Source organism: Enoplosus armatus, chromosome 4 (assembly GCF_043641665.1).
Source record: "Enoplosus armatus isolate fEnoArm2 chromosome 4, fEnoArm2.hap1, whole genome shotgun sequence".
Classification (NCBI taxonomy): Eukaryota; Metazoa; Chordata; class Actinopteri; order Centrarchiformes; family Enoplosidae; genus Enoplosus; species Enoplosus armatus.
This window is the reverse complement of record NC_092183.1, coordinates 10302462-10316604: the sequence shown is the minus strand read 5'-3', so window position 1 is coordinate 10316604 and position 14143 is coordinate 10302462. Positions and strand designations below refer to the sequence as shown.

Sequence of the window (14143 nt, the reverse complement as noted above, 5' to 3'; positions counted from 1 at the left end):
GAAGTAGATGGTGTGGTATTTGAGGCAACATGGCTCACAATCCACCATATGTTGTGTTGTTCTTTCTCAGCGACTCTGGAGTCTTAAGGGTGTTCGCACAGACAGACACACACACAGTCAGCATGGTTCCGCTTGGTCCCCGCCAGTGTGACTGGACAGCGCTATTTATGAGCACTATTGGATTTCCACTGGGTGGACAAACAGAACTGATGCTGCAGGGTGTGCGGGTGGGCAATCTCAGACGGCTGGCGAATCAATAAGAACCAGGGACCTTGGGAATATTGGCAAGACTGCTGTCTAGTTGTACTGGTGACAGTCGCTATTTGTTAATATCCAGTGTTACAAATTGCGGCTATGTCCTGTGGTCAAGTCCTGCTTAATGGTTATAGCTGGCTTACAGTGCAGGTGACAAACAATTGAATTAAGGGAAAACACGCTGAGAAAGTGACACAAGTGTGCTTGGATAAACTGCACCAAGAAGTTCAGAGAAGTGACTCATGAAAATTATTTTTAAGTATTAATAAGCTGTCTACATGTAAATCCAGGAATGTCAACTTTCAGTCAGAAAATAAGTTTTCAAAGCTCATGTGTTATGGCCTTACCCTCGGATCATAGCAAATGACTCATCACTGGAGAAATAGGCAGCTCCGGGGAGCACAGTGACAGTCTCCTTCCCTGCGGAACAGAGTTGACATGTTTAATTTTGACAAAACAAAAATATTGGGATTAATTTATTATAGCAGTAAACTTTGTTAATAACACACTTATCTAAAAGCAACACAGTTTACAGATAAGCATAAACACAAAGAAGGTAAATGAAATGAAAAGATACAAATACATAAAAGTAAATGAATGGATGAATGAATAAAATGTTAAATGATCATTGTTTTAAGCAGGCAAGTGTGTGTATAACCAGGAAAACAGACAGAAAATATAGGAAGTCACATTTAGTTAGACTAATGTTTCCACAGCTTTTACGTACTTTCACCTTCTAATCTTTTACTTATACATTCATTTCTCACTGGGAGCTATTGATTAGGATAACTCTCACCGGCGTTAATCAGGTCTGCATCCACTGCATCCTCAGTGGGGTACGGGCCCTATACAGAGAGAAATTAAGATAAACAAGAATGTGCACACAGACGGGCAGTCACACATATCACTCAGACTGACCGGCCATGATCTTTCAAGGGAAAGACAGACACAATCATATTTTTCTGATTAGATGAGACATTGATTTTCTCTGTGTTCAACAAAGGGAGCAATCCTTTTGGACAGAGAGGAGAGAAGATGAGGAGAGAGGGCAGTACCTTTTTAAAACTGGCACTCATAATTAAAAACTTTGACAAATAAAGGCATTAGCATTGGCGCCTACATTATCCTGTCAACTCAAGTGATTGGAAAGTCATTCCATAGCAGCAGCAGCAGCCTTTGTTGAAGGCTCAGCCAGCAAATAATGATTGTGAGAAAGAAAAATGGAAGAGAAAAGTGTCAAACTGCCACAATCTGTTACATAACAAACCCAGCACATTTCAACTAGGAATGATACCACTCAAATGAATGGTCATTCATCTTGCTACATGCTCAGAGCACAATTCAGTTTTAAAACATTTGCTGCTGCTTAAAACGACCGTCAGAAAATGTGCTGCTCGTTAGCTTGTTTAGTTGAGATTCAAAGCACTGAAACTTGAGGGGGAAAGAAAGCTCTCTGTAGGCGTCTTACCAGTCCCAAAATTCCATTTTCACTTTGGAGGTGTACAGTGATGTCTGGTTTTATAAAGTTGCTGGCCAGCATGGGGATGCCAATACCAAGGTTGGCTGGTTGGCTTGTTAAAGATGATAACGACTACATTTGTAATCATGCAATGGAAGTGAGTAGATGTGAAAGTATTAAGATGAGTGGACAATGCTCAAACCCACAGAATTTTAAAGTCTTAACATTTCCAAGATACTAAACGTGTCATGCTGAATTATCAGACCAAAAATCACAGAGTTGTTAATCACAGATCGGCGACTCAAAAACTAAGGCTGTTTTTATGAGGAAGGACGAGTGCTTTCACAATAACATGTAAATGTGAAATGCTGAATCAAAAGTACTGAAGTATGTGCATAATTTGCCAGAGCAATCAACTGGTGCAAAGGCTACAATTATTCATTATGCATGTTGAAAAGAAAGGAAACCAAGGCACAACTTTCTTTTTTCTGTTATTGGCTAAGGCCTGGTTTGGTTTTACTTGTGTTAATTAATTATATGATTTTGTAATTTGCTCACTGCTTGTATTCTTCTAAAAGGATACCATACATCCCATCCTCAAACTCCAGAGCAGCCCGCCGAATGATCCTTTCTCGAACAATATCAGAGTCCTTCTTTGGTTTGGGCTTTGCTTCTTGGCTTCTCCTTACCGTGCGTTTCTGGAACCATACAGAGATATATGAGGAACAGGGAGACAGCATCTTGAAAGGCTATTTCTGGTAGCGAGTACAAGGACACATATGGATGACCTAGTATCTGTGTTTCTGCACAATGATGGCAATGTTAAACCCTGCAACAAAGGCTTAGTCAGAAAGGGTTTAACTCTACACTTTGTTATAGGATTAATCATTTCTTATTCATTTAACCAATTGTTAAATGGACTCTCACAGAATGATATTATCCAGAAAATATAGAGAATGGCCACATGTCATTTCATGGCTTTCATGTACAATCTGTCCATTCATGCAAGCTCTGAAAGGCCTTGTTTTGTACCTCAATCCTTTTCTCGAAACTGGCTCCCTGGACGACCCTGTGGACGTAGATGCTGGGTATGTGGATGTCCTCTTCAGTAAAGGTCCCAACATCCACCACCTCCTCCACCTGCACACAGACACAGAGCGATGAGCTTCGCCTTCACCTGTAAAATGTTTCACGACCCTTGAGATTAAAGTTCAGATAAGGAAACCTTCCACTGATGGAACTGTGCTACCAGGAAATAACCTTTGCCTACCCAGCTATGAAATTTAAAAGATTAACTGATAAAGACCAGCAGATTTTCTTTTGCCAATCTGCAGGCTAATCTCAAGAAATTACCTTGATTTTTAGGCTTTTGGGTAATTTTTTAAAAGGCCCTCTTGTTAAAAAAAGAATGCTATTTTAAGGAATATAGCAGACTTTTAAAAACTTGTTTGATATTAATCCTAAATTGAACAACATTGAGGGTGACGCACAAGCAGACATTTGTTCTCCAAGCATGACAGTCTCGCAGGTTTAAAAATTCTGCTACTGTCATGTCTTTCACAGGGAAGAGAGGGTAAATATTTGTGGGAGAAGGTGTTGCATTATTATTTTAGCAACTCCACTGAGTCCAGTGAGAGCTGTCTGTGTACCCAAACCCAGCTTGGCTGACTGAAAACAGAAGAGTATTATCTGACACACCAAGCCCAGGGAACGTAGCTTGATCCTGGGATCAAAGGCGATGGAGAGTAGGGGTGCGTGGAGGAGATTGTTTAGGTGCTGGGAGGACTTTGGTCAAACCAAACACAAAAGGTCAAAAGAAACTTTTCCTCCCCTATGTGGAAAACAATGTTTGGCTTCCTATTTTTTTAGGTCTATTCCACAAACTCCCTTACAAGGTTTACATTTCAGCTCAGCTTACTCTTCGAATCTCAGTGGAGCTGCTATGAAATTGGCCACTGACATTGTCTAAATATACCCTCATAACACTTTAATTACTCTTGCATTTAATATGGCATCATAATAAGAAAAAGATGCGTCTCGGATACGTACCAAATAATATATTCCAGACTCTGAGACAGAAGTGCACCACCTTTATGTAGAAAGTGCCCAGCATCAGAGAAGAGTATACATAAAGGGTTATTTCTGTCTAACAAGACACAGATGGAAATGGCTATTGATTTAAGCCGCGTTGGGTCAACATGACTGGGATAGAAATGCATGCACCTGCACCCTCCTCCTTAGGTAACATTAGGAACTGCTATAAACTGAGCCTACAGCCTGCACTTATACAGGTATTCAGGGGGAGCTGTACAGCATGTGTGGGCTCCACTAAATCTTGCTGCCCATTTTAGCCTGCTCACGCTCCTAAAAAAAAGTCATGTACATATTTACAGTAGTCCGTGTTATTAAACACAGTGGTCCCTGAGATTTTAAATCAACATAAGAATCAAACTAAGCTGGGTAGGGATCGTCAGTAGGCGTTCTTTCAAAGAACGGATTTTCCTTTATCAAACAGAAGAGACTCAGAGAGGGAGGAGGTGCAATTTCTTATTTTGTTGAAGAGTCTTCAAGGGGGAAAAGCTCTTGAAATGACACAATATTAAAAAGGAAGAAAAAGAAGAGAGCACAACTAAGCACCACGAGTTATCATCACATCTCTGGGGACCAAAAGGGGACTCAACCATGACAACATAATTCTCACCTTCCCGTCTACGTTTCTGTGCCTCACTCCTGTGTAGCCCAGAGTGTAACCTACTTATTCCATTTACATGAGGGGCAAGCAGCCGTTCAGAGCAAATTGAATTGAATCTCTCCTTATCTCCACTTCCTCCCTCAGCACTCAGAGCTGACTGAGAGGAGTCAATGGCTAAGAGTGGATCCCATCTTAGCGTTGTCATGGATACGCAGGTTTTGGTCTGTGGTGAGCAAGGGCCACTCAGGACCGTAAAGTGATTTTAGACTCTTTTTCTGGTTCTCTCGGTCGGGTTATGGTAAATCTCTGATGCTCCACAGTGAAAACGAGGCCGTGCAAGATGAGATTGGTAGCGCGAGAGAATTGATACAGCAGTCCCACACATCCACCCACATCTTTCTCTGGGGGCACGATCTGTCTTTTCTGAAAATGATGATTTCTATTGACATCTTCATCAAGCGAGACTGAGCTCATCAAATTATAAAACAGTAACAGTATTGAAATAGGGAAGACTGTGGGGCATTGGAATCACTATAGATATTTGGTGACATGAATTTCAAGACTTCAGATGAGTGAATTTAAATAACAGTATTGATTCCTAATTTTGCCTCTTTGATTAACAGGTGTCAAATGATGTGCCCTTCAAAAACTAGCGACAACAAAAAAAAGAAATGAAATCACACCTCAGAGATGGGTTTCTCCATGTCCGTTTGTTGGTCTCACATGCAAACAAACCCTGTATTCAACTCAATTTTCAATTAGCCTTCCAAAGCTAAGTCACAGCACAATAGCAAGCTCATGCAATTTAAATGTGCTGTGTACATAAAAAAGCCTCTGTTCCTTTCATCTAGGATCATGCGTCCCGGCTGCACCGGAGCTCAGATGCAGTTCAGACAGGAGGTTCAACGGGCGAGGACGGATAATGCATTAAAATAAAATAATAAAAAACACACAAGAATAACACATAGACACACACACACACGCAAATGAGCAGGTGTGTGGAGCGAGCAAACAGGCACATGCGTAGACACACATTGACATTGATATTCCCGTATCTGTAGAACGATTTTCACATCAATGAGAGCTGAGCAAAGCATGAAGTGAGCTGGCAGGAGGACAGAGCGAATGAAAGTTCCATCTGGGGACACAACAAGCGTTTTCTCGAGAGTTTGTGCTTTTTTAGGCTGTGAGCTTTGTCAAATCTTGTTAATCTCAAACTGATTGGATCACACTGCTACCAGATTCCTAGAATAAACCACAGACGGTGGTGCTGCATGCAGTGTTTCCTCTAGGGTTATTAAACAATGTTGGAAATATGCCATACCAATCACTAATGTTTGCTCAACCAAAATAAAAACAAACAGTGCTACATTTACAGCTTGGCCACATTTTACATATATGGAACTAAAACCAATTATGATCAGTAAATGGAAAATGCCAGCGTGCTTTCAGACATGAATTCAGTTAAAGGTATTCATTTGAGATGATTGCACTCACACTGACCATCTAGTCTACATTCCAGCCACCAAATTACCAAACAGGATCGTTGTGTTTGTGTCTTCAGATTGTATGCACATCATAACTCTGTCAGTGTTCATTACACCTTGATTACAAAGGCAATGGACTGAGTGAATGGAGAACAGTGTTAATTTTACACTTTTAAAGAGCCTTCCCAGTGATGGGTGTACAACTGTGCCAAAGCAGAATTTGTTTTTTTGGAGTCACCAAAAACATAGTAACTTTTCCTCTGATCACCGTTGATACCCACGGCAAATTTAATGAAAATCAGGTCGTTCCCTTTCCCTTTGGACACTATATAGGCTTGTCTAGCTTGTCAAATTTTACATCAATCTGGCAAGTAGATGTTTGGCTATTTCATTTTGGATCAGTGTTGGGCGCACTGACATCGCTGCCACTAGTGAGACAAAAACTTTACTCAGACGGCCTGAGTATGACCTTAATAAAACTGCATCATTTCTGAGTATGTAAAGGCCAACACACTGACAAACTTAGATGTTACAGACTATTAAATCTTCAGTAACTAATACTTTAATTGTGGAGCTACCTGATCTTATAATCCATCAGGTCTGTGTTTTGTTTGTGTGTGTAGCATCTCAGTACGAGCACAAACACGCAGTCAGGAGAAAGAGGTGGTGTGGCTACGGGCGACAGAGCATGAGGATGACAGTGACACCACACTCTCATTACCCTGTGTATTTATAGCCTCTCCATCTTCCTCCCAGTGTGTGTTTGTGTATGTGGGCACTTGGCCATGCTCTGCCGCCACTTTCGGGGCTCAGCTCCGACTATATCCTCTAACCCAGAATATTGACAATCTGTTTCCTCTCAGTGGAAGCTTGCCTCGCCTATGACAGCCTTTATGGTATCCAGAAAATGGGAGACAGCCAGCCAATGCAAAACCCTGACAACATTATAGGAACTAAAAATACATTTTTCAAATGACACATACTGCACATGGACAACTCCGCTCCCAGCTCAAATGGTGATGTTTACATTTCAAAGAAGACATAAGCCTCCGTGCAATGTGCTTCAGATTCAGATGACAGGCAGCCATCAGGGAACTTTGAACTTATAGTCAGAGCGTATAAGATGCAAATTTGCCATTTCAAACATTCAGTTTGTGCATATGTTCAGTAAATCTGTCTTCCTCTCCTACTGGCACCCATCATCTCTTTTTTAAAATGTATTATCTGTCCCCTTCTCTGTCTCTCTGTTCAACCGCTCCTATAGTGACCTACAGTGGATTATTAATCCGTCACTGGCTTTAGTATCAGTCATCAGTAAAAGTCAGCATTGCATGTGAATATAAGCCTATGCCGAACCTGACTTAGACTCTGACTCTTAGACCAGTCAATGCCAGCCATGTGATGTAATGTTCCATTTCAGATTACACCAATATGCCCAAAAAGCATTTTAAAATTGGAGCAATGCTTCTGCAACATTTCTTGGCAATGCAGATGGGCAAATACTGCCAGCAATATCCCTAAAAAGGTAAGCAGTACAAAACACTAGTTATAAAATATTTATCAGCTTTTCTGTTTGGCTCAACATGAGACTGTATCTTCAAATGTTTTAATTAATGAAGGTAAGGCCTGACCTGGGCAGCTGCAAGCCCACAGACTACATTCAGTCGACTACTTTAATCAGACGCCAATATTAATTTAAGCACTGGTGCCTGAACAGAAATGGACAAACAGATGACCTAAATTTAGTTTCAGAGAATTGACACATGAATGTAAAATATTATCTGGTCTTGGAACTCCTCTGTTACTGTTAATGTTGACACATAAAAGTACCAATAAGAGCTGATGGTAAATATTTATTTTCTAAATAAGCTATTTAGGAGTAAGGGAAAATTTGAGATATTAGAAATATGTCATTATCAAATATTTTTTCTTATAAATTGTTTGGCTCACTAGATACAAGTAAGCTCATGTGTGCTTCTTTCAAGGCTACTATAAATTCATTTTATTGTCTTCCATCACTATCAAGGTTGCTAATTCATGAAATTATATGTAGTCTCACATCTCAAGATAGTCTCTGCTAAATGGATGTGTAAGTACAATATTAATGCAGTCAGTGTCACTGTGACACATTATCTTCCCATACACACATACAAACAAGCTTATGCACACTTTGAGGAAAAAAAGATGTCAAAGGCTTTTATACCCATGTAGCCCAGCCTGCCCTGCAATTACCACAATTTGCTCTGGAGACTCAGTAGTGTGCAATGCCTTTGTAGAGATACTAGTTCAAAACAATTGCCATGGCCAAACATGAAACATTACCTACACCTCGTTGAAGCTCCCAATTCATGACTGAAACTGAGATTGCCGTTTTTTTGCTAATGTGTGCAAAAATGTTTGTTGCTATTTTTGTCTCAAGACAAATGTACAGTGGAAGGCTGAGGATGGAGGTCATTTATATCCAATTAGGTCTCCAGCCTGGTTAAAAGAACAAAACACATTTACAAATACATTCACTGAATTCATGCATGCATGACTGGCTGGCTGTGCGTGCACACCAACACCCACACCACTGCATTGCATTGCCACAGTAACAGAATACAGTTGAGTCATTTACTGTGACTGATGGTGGAACAACAGCAGAAACCACTGCTTTGATTCAGTCTCTGGTGTATTGTATCCCACAATGAACAGGGGCCTTTCACTGTACCTGCGATAAGGGAATAACTGGACCAGCTGGATACCGCAGAACATTCAACAATTGAATAGCAGGGCTTGGTTGCCTAGCAACCATGGCAGGAACTGGTGATGATCTGGTAATTTTCAAAGTGCTTTTGTGTTATCTCGTTTTCTGACACCATTCCTGCCTCTTGTAGTTTAAATTCAGCACAAAAAAAAGGAATGTATGTATCAGAATTGTGACAGGGACTACAATGATACGCCAGTAGTCACTGAACTGAGGCAAGGAAGCTGCTGTATGATGGCTATTGTCAAACCTTAATCTGTTATTAAAGACACATGTATAAGAAGGTGTACTGTGATAGAACAGAATATAACAAAATGTCAATCCTTTTATCTTAAACATTGTAAATGTGTAGTCCCTTGTGAAAAAGGGAGCCTGCAGGGTTATTGATAGACTGGCTGGAGATCATTTGAATTTGCTTCCGAGAATTGCCCTTAATATCGTACAGAAGTGGAGTCACCAGGTTATATATCTACAATTCTGTTAGCCCCTTAGGCTAATGCATTACACACATTCACTGAGCCTCAGGTGTAGGAGTTCCTCAGAATTCAAATTAAAATGGATACTTTGAGGACTGACAGAGTATGTAAATATTTAAATTTAACTTGCCTTTTAGAAAAGAAAGCTACAATATTGCAGCACACATATCAAGTATAAGTTAAGAATTTGCAGATTTACTAACAAAGTTAGACTGGAGTCATCGCATTCTGCAGGCTAAGAGTTCAAGTGCAGACAATTCAAACAACCATGAGAGAGGAGTGGGCTGGCAAAACAAAATTTTATTCAAGAGGCTAATGGGTACCAGCTTTTGCCATGAGTCAAGGGGAAGCTCGATGGTATTTATGGAACTCACTTTGACACACTTCAGTGTGGTGATTTTCTTTTTATTAGTTAATAAAAAATAATGACCAGAATCATACTGATAAGGAGATTTGGGGTTGTCCCTGACTAATAAATCAACCTAGTTGTTTTGGTCTATTTGTACCTGCTGTCTAAGTTGCTGCGCTTTGACTGAAACTGAGAAGTGCATTATCTTTATTCTACCCAATTTCCCCTAGTCCTGTCAGTATTTTCTCAATGTCCTGACATCAACTGAGTCTACCTGGCTGTATTTAGGCTACAGAAAAAGAAATCTGGTCCAGCAGACAAGCAATTTACTGTGCAACATGATCGCCAGAGAGCTTGCCGCACACCAGCCTTAGCTGCCAAGCTGAGCTGCAAGTTAAATGAATAGCTTAAAAAAAAACCTGACTCTGTCTGTTGGTTCCTTTCCCAGCCTTAACCCGCCGCAGGACAGCAGGGTCAATATTGACAGCATATCACCAGATTTATGACGGAGCATGCAGTGAGTCCTAAAGATACATTTATTTTCAGGGAGATGGTAATTGCTTCAGTATCAGAGATAAAAGGCTCTTAATGTACAGATCTATTACTTTATTGTCACCAATAAATAGTCTTGTCATAGATAATGCTCATATGTTACCTGCACTGCCATAAAAAAAGGCACCATAAAAAACTGGCGGATACAATTTGACAAATCACGTGATAGGACGATAAGACTAAGTGTTCAGACAGCCATTGTAATTACACATTTTGAAATACTATTTCATTTTAAATTAGATATCTTACATTAGGAGACATGTTTATTTATTATTCATATTAGGAATTTGAAGTGGATTGGTATCAATGAGTAAGAGAATTCATGTTTGCCATCATATTTTCAAAAACAAAAGAATAACCACAGAAAGTGAGGAAGACTTTTAAAATGCACTGAATTACAATTCAACATTTGAGAATCCTGTTTGATACCATTTGTCAGACTGCAGCACTGTGAATACCCCGCCAAATACAAGCATTTAGTTGATATGTGGAAGACAAGTGTCTGAAAGGACTATTTGTTATTAGAACATGACATGAAAACGGGGTGACATGCACAATCTTCAAAGACTAGGCTGAAACTGACACAGTTGTTTGACACAGTCTCGTTTTAGTGCTGGCAAGGAACATAAAATTACATTTAAAATTGAGCCATTTATGTTCCGATGCAAATGCAGAGCTTTCCTTTCCAAAAATAAGATGATTTGTGTCTGGTTCTGGAGTGTGTTTTGGGTGAGGTTAATTGATTGAGAGGTGCCATTAATTCTTCTCATAAATAGGCAATTTATAATAACATTTCTTTAGGCTACACACACACATGACTAGTGCTCCATTAAAAAAGGCTGTATATACTGTGTCCTTGTTTAAAAAAATTAAGTCAAGCAATTATTTCTGAATCCATGACTTTGCAGAGGCTGTTTGTGTTCATAACTTTTCTTAGACCTTGTTAACTGAAGTACGTCAGGTGCATCCTGGAAGCTTGTGATATTGGGGGATCTAAATCTCCCTTTCAACTCATCATGTCATTCCTTCCCTCTTTCTTTACTATCATTCCTGCCACTCTTCTCTGTAAGCTAGTAGAAATGCCACAAAAACAATCTTCGAAATGCACCTGGGAATTGGAAACCCCCCCCCCCACTGTTCCTCAGCCCAAATGCATCCTGGGTCTCAAAACCTCTTAAAACAATTGTTTCATCCTCTCCACTCACCAAAACCACCCTGAGCAGATGATTCTGGGTGCCCAAAGGTTGAAGCAGACAGTTCAATATTAAATCCAACCAATTATGCTTGCATTTCATGAAGTAGCTCACTAAGCAGAGTTGCATTTTCATTCATGTCACTATGGCCTACATCACAACTCCAGCAGACCTCATACAGACACATTTCTTTGTACCATCACTGCTGTCAGAGCGACTAGTCTCATTGTCCCTGTAGAAGAAAATTGGGTAATTTCTATTATACCAAAGCACTGATTCTCCATAATTCATTGATATCCATTCTTAGCATCATGGTCGTCACCACCACACATGCACTAATTCAACTATTTTGCATCATGCTGGTCGAATTTATTGTTATTTTGGTTGTGACGTGTGCAGAATACTGTTGTCTTAAAACCCATTCATACCGGTGCTATTTACCGTAAACCATATTTTAGTGATCAACAGTCCACAACAACTCTATAGTGAGAAAATTTACTCTCCCCATTTGGTCCCAGACATTTCTAATCAACAGCAGACTAAATCTCAGGCCCAGCAACCGTGGAATAATTGAAAATGTGCTTTGTGAAACCCTGTAAGATTTATGAGAGACCCTTCGCTACTGATTTCTTTTCAGAAAGCGCCTTCAGAAAGCGCCTGTGTTTTATGGTTTTCACACACGCAGTTTTTCTCCCTGCTGCTCTCTGAATCAAACGGTGTCTATATGGGAGGTGTGAAGCTGTTTGTGTGTTGGAGAAAGAGACAGAAACGCACGCACACGCACACGCACGCGCACACACACAGAGGGAAGAGATGAGCGATCCCACTTCTAGACTGTCAAATGCTAGACAGGTGGGTAACCAGACAGATAGAATGAACCTCGGTCTGACACAGACAGCCCAGAGATAGCAGGGCATTCTCACTCCATTTTTAGCCATACAGATGGAGGCTAAGATCTTAAAACTTCTAATCAACAAATAATTTCTGAGGTCTGAGAGTTAGATTAAAAGGAATATAAACTATTCCCAATTCAAGGTGATCTTTTCAGCCCACGACCATAAACCAGTCTGCTTCTGACCTCGAGTGTAAAAAAAATAGGCCTCTTGTCCTTTGAGGGTGGTTAGATACTGTAGCATCTATCTGAAATGATGATGTGTTTTGTTGCTTTACTGGCTATCGGGTGTGTAGGTGACTATTGTTACTTTTGACTACTGTGTGATTGGGTTCAAATGGCTGTTTTATTTACCCCATTTTCTTCACGGTCTACAGTTAACATAATTGCAATGTTTTTTCCACAGATTACCTGTAGATGTGGGTGGTTGAAACACAAATTCACACGCTCATTCCAGATCAGTTTCAAGAGGCACTGGAGTTTAAGAATGGTATTTAATTTAGGATGTTTATATCATGATATATGGAGTGTCTGTCAGAGTTCAGTTGTTATTGTATTAAATGTAGACAACATTTACATTATTTACATTTTGCCAAGAGGGCCTATTTCAGCTGTGGGGGACAGAATAACTAAATTCCTAGAAAATGAAAGTCTACACAATGCATGAAAACCATTCAAGAAGGGCAGAAGTCTAGATTCTGAGATGGTGACTCCACTGATAGATATGTGTCAGGAGACATGTTCCAGGTAGACTCCAGGTTTACAAGCAAATTATTGTGTTGTTGGAAATGCATACCTCAACTATGGTGGTTTTGGCTGCCTTGCACATAGGTTGGTTGAAGTTTCTGGCTGTTTTCCTGCCAGAAAAAAGAGCAAGACAGAGATGATATTAAAAGAGGAGGTAAGGAAATATTTCAACCAAAAGCAAAGATGAGCAAGTAAACTCCGAAACTCTCAGCTTATAATGGATATCAGACATTGGATATTACACTGTTAGTTAACTGGAGGACATTGCTCTCTTGTGGAGAAAGACTTTACTACATCTAAACATTTCTATCATTCACATTCACCAGGTTGGTGCAATTACCTTACTGATGCTAGATGGAAGGCCTATACTTACTAAACTAATGAGGATATTCCAAGAACAGTATCCATGTATATTGTTGAAATGGAAATTAGCAATAACGAGTGATGATCCCAACCCCATCCTGAAATAAATATGATGGCTGAATAATTCAAGATATAGATAATGATGCAAGATATAAATACTACGATATGTTGTACAAACTTTGAACAAACAAAAGCATGTAGCTAATATAAACTGAAAGTGTACAGATTAGAATTGGTCCATACAGTACATCCCTCAAAGATCTTATCAAAAGTAAGGTCAAGTCTCAACTAAATGAATAGTGAAGTCACCACATGGCACCAGCAGCATGTGCTGATTGTTGTGCAAACACAACCAGGGTGATTAAGACTAGTCTAATATGCTTTGAGGCAGGGAGAAGCTGATTCTTTACAAGATAAATACTGACATTGCCATATTACAGGTCTGTGCTAATGACGTGTCATCAGTAGATATTTCTGTTCACTGCAGCATGATCAAAACTCTTTGCTTACTTTCCACTTTATCAGTTACCTGAAAACAATGTTTCCAGCCCTGTCAGCTTTCCATGCTTTGATCAGTGCAAAGTCTCCGGTGATGGCCTTTTCCATGATATAGTGCCTGCCATTGAACTCCTGCACCTGTGCAAAATGACAACACATTTCACATGGTTGAACATGGTGACCTGTTTCAGACTTAGAGTCCAGACATAGATTAGTCATTACTTTAACTTTTTTTCACACATGGAAATCAATAGCAAAACAAACATTCATGGCAATGCATTGCGCCATCTAAGTTACATCTGTGAAAAGCATTATTTTTGTAAACATGAACTTTAGATGTTTCTCTCATTATTTAAATGCAGTATCTTTGGGCCTGCTACAACACTAAAATCAAACCAGTTGCAATTTTCTTTCTTTTTCTCAATGCATACATT

The 14143-nt window shown here is 39.8% G+C and overlaps 1 protein-coding gene across 2 annotated transcripts in view; it reads right to left on the bottom strand.

Annotated features, from left to right (window-relative positions):
- oxct1a (3-oxoacid CoA transferase 1a) overlaps window positions 1–14143 on the bottom strand; it is a 40029-nt gene that overhangs the window by 18464 nt on the left and 7422 nt on the right. The window contains exons 6-12 of one of the 2 annotated variants that reach the window (XM_070904206.1): window positions 13741–13841; window positions 12898–12958; window positions 2747–2854; window positions 2298–2412; window positions 1724–1818; window positions 1052–1100; window positions 603–675 (exon numbers count right to left, since the gene is read on the bottom strand). In XM_070904206.1, the coding sequence (XP_070760307.1) occupies window positions 603–675; window positions 1052–1100; window positions 1724–1818; window positions 2298–2412; window positions 2747–2854; window positions 12898–12958; window positions 13741–13841 (602 nt within the window). Of the gene's footprint in view, window positions 1–602; window positions 676–1051; window positions 1101–1723; window positions 1819–2297; window positions 2413–2746; window positions 2855–12897; window positions 12959–13740; window positions 13848–14143 lie in introns of both variants that reach the window. The other variant, XM_070904205.1, reaches the window with a different exon arrangement.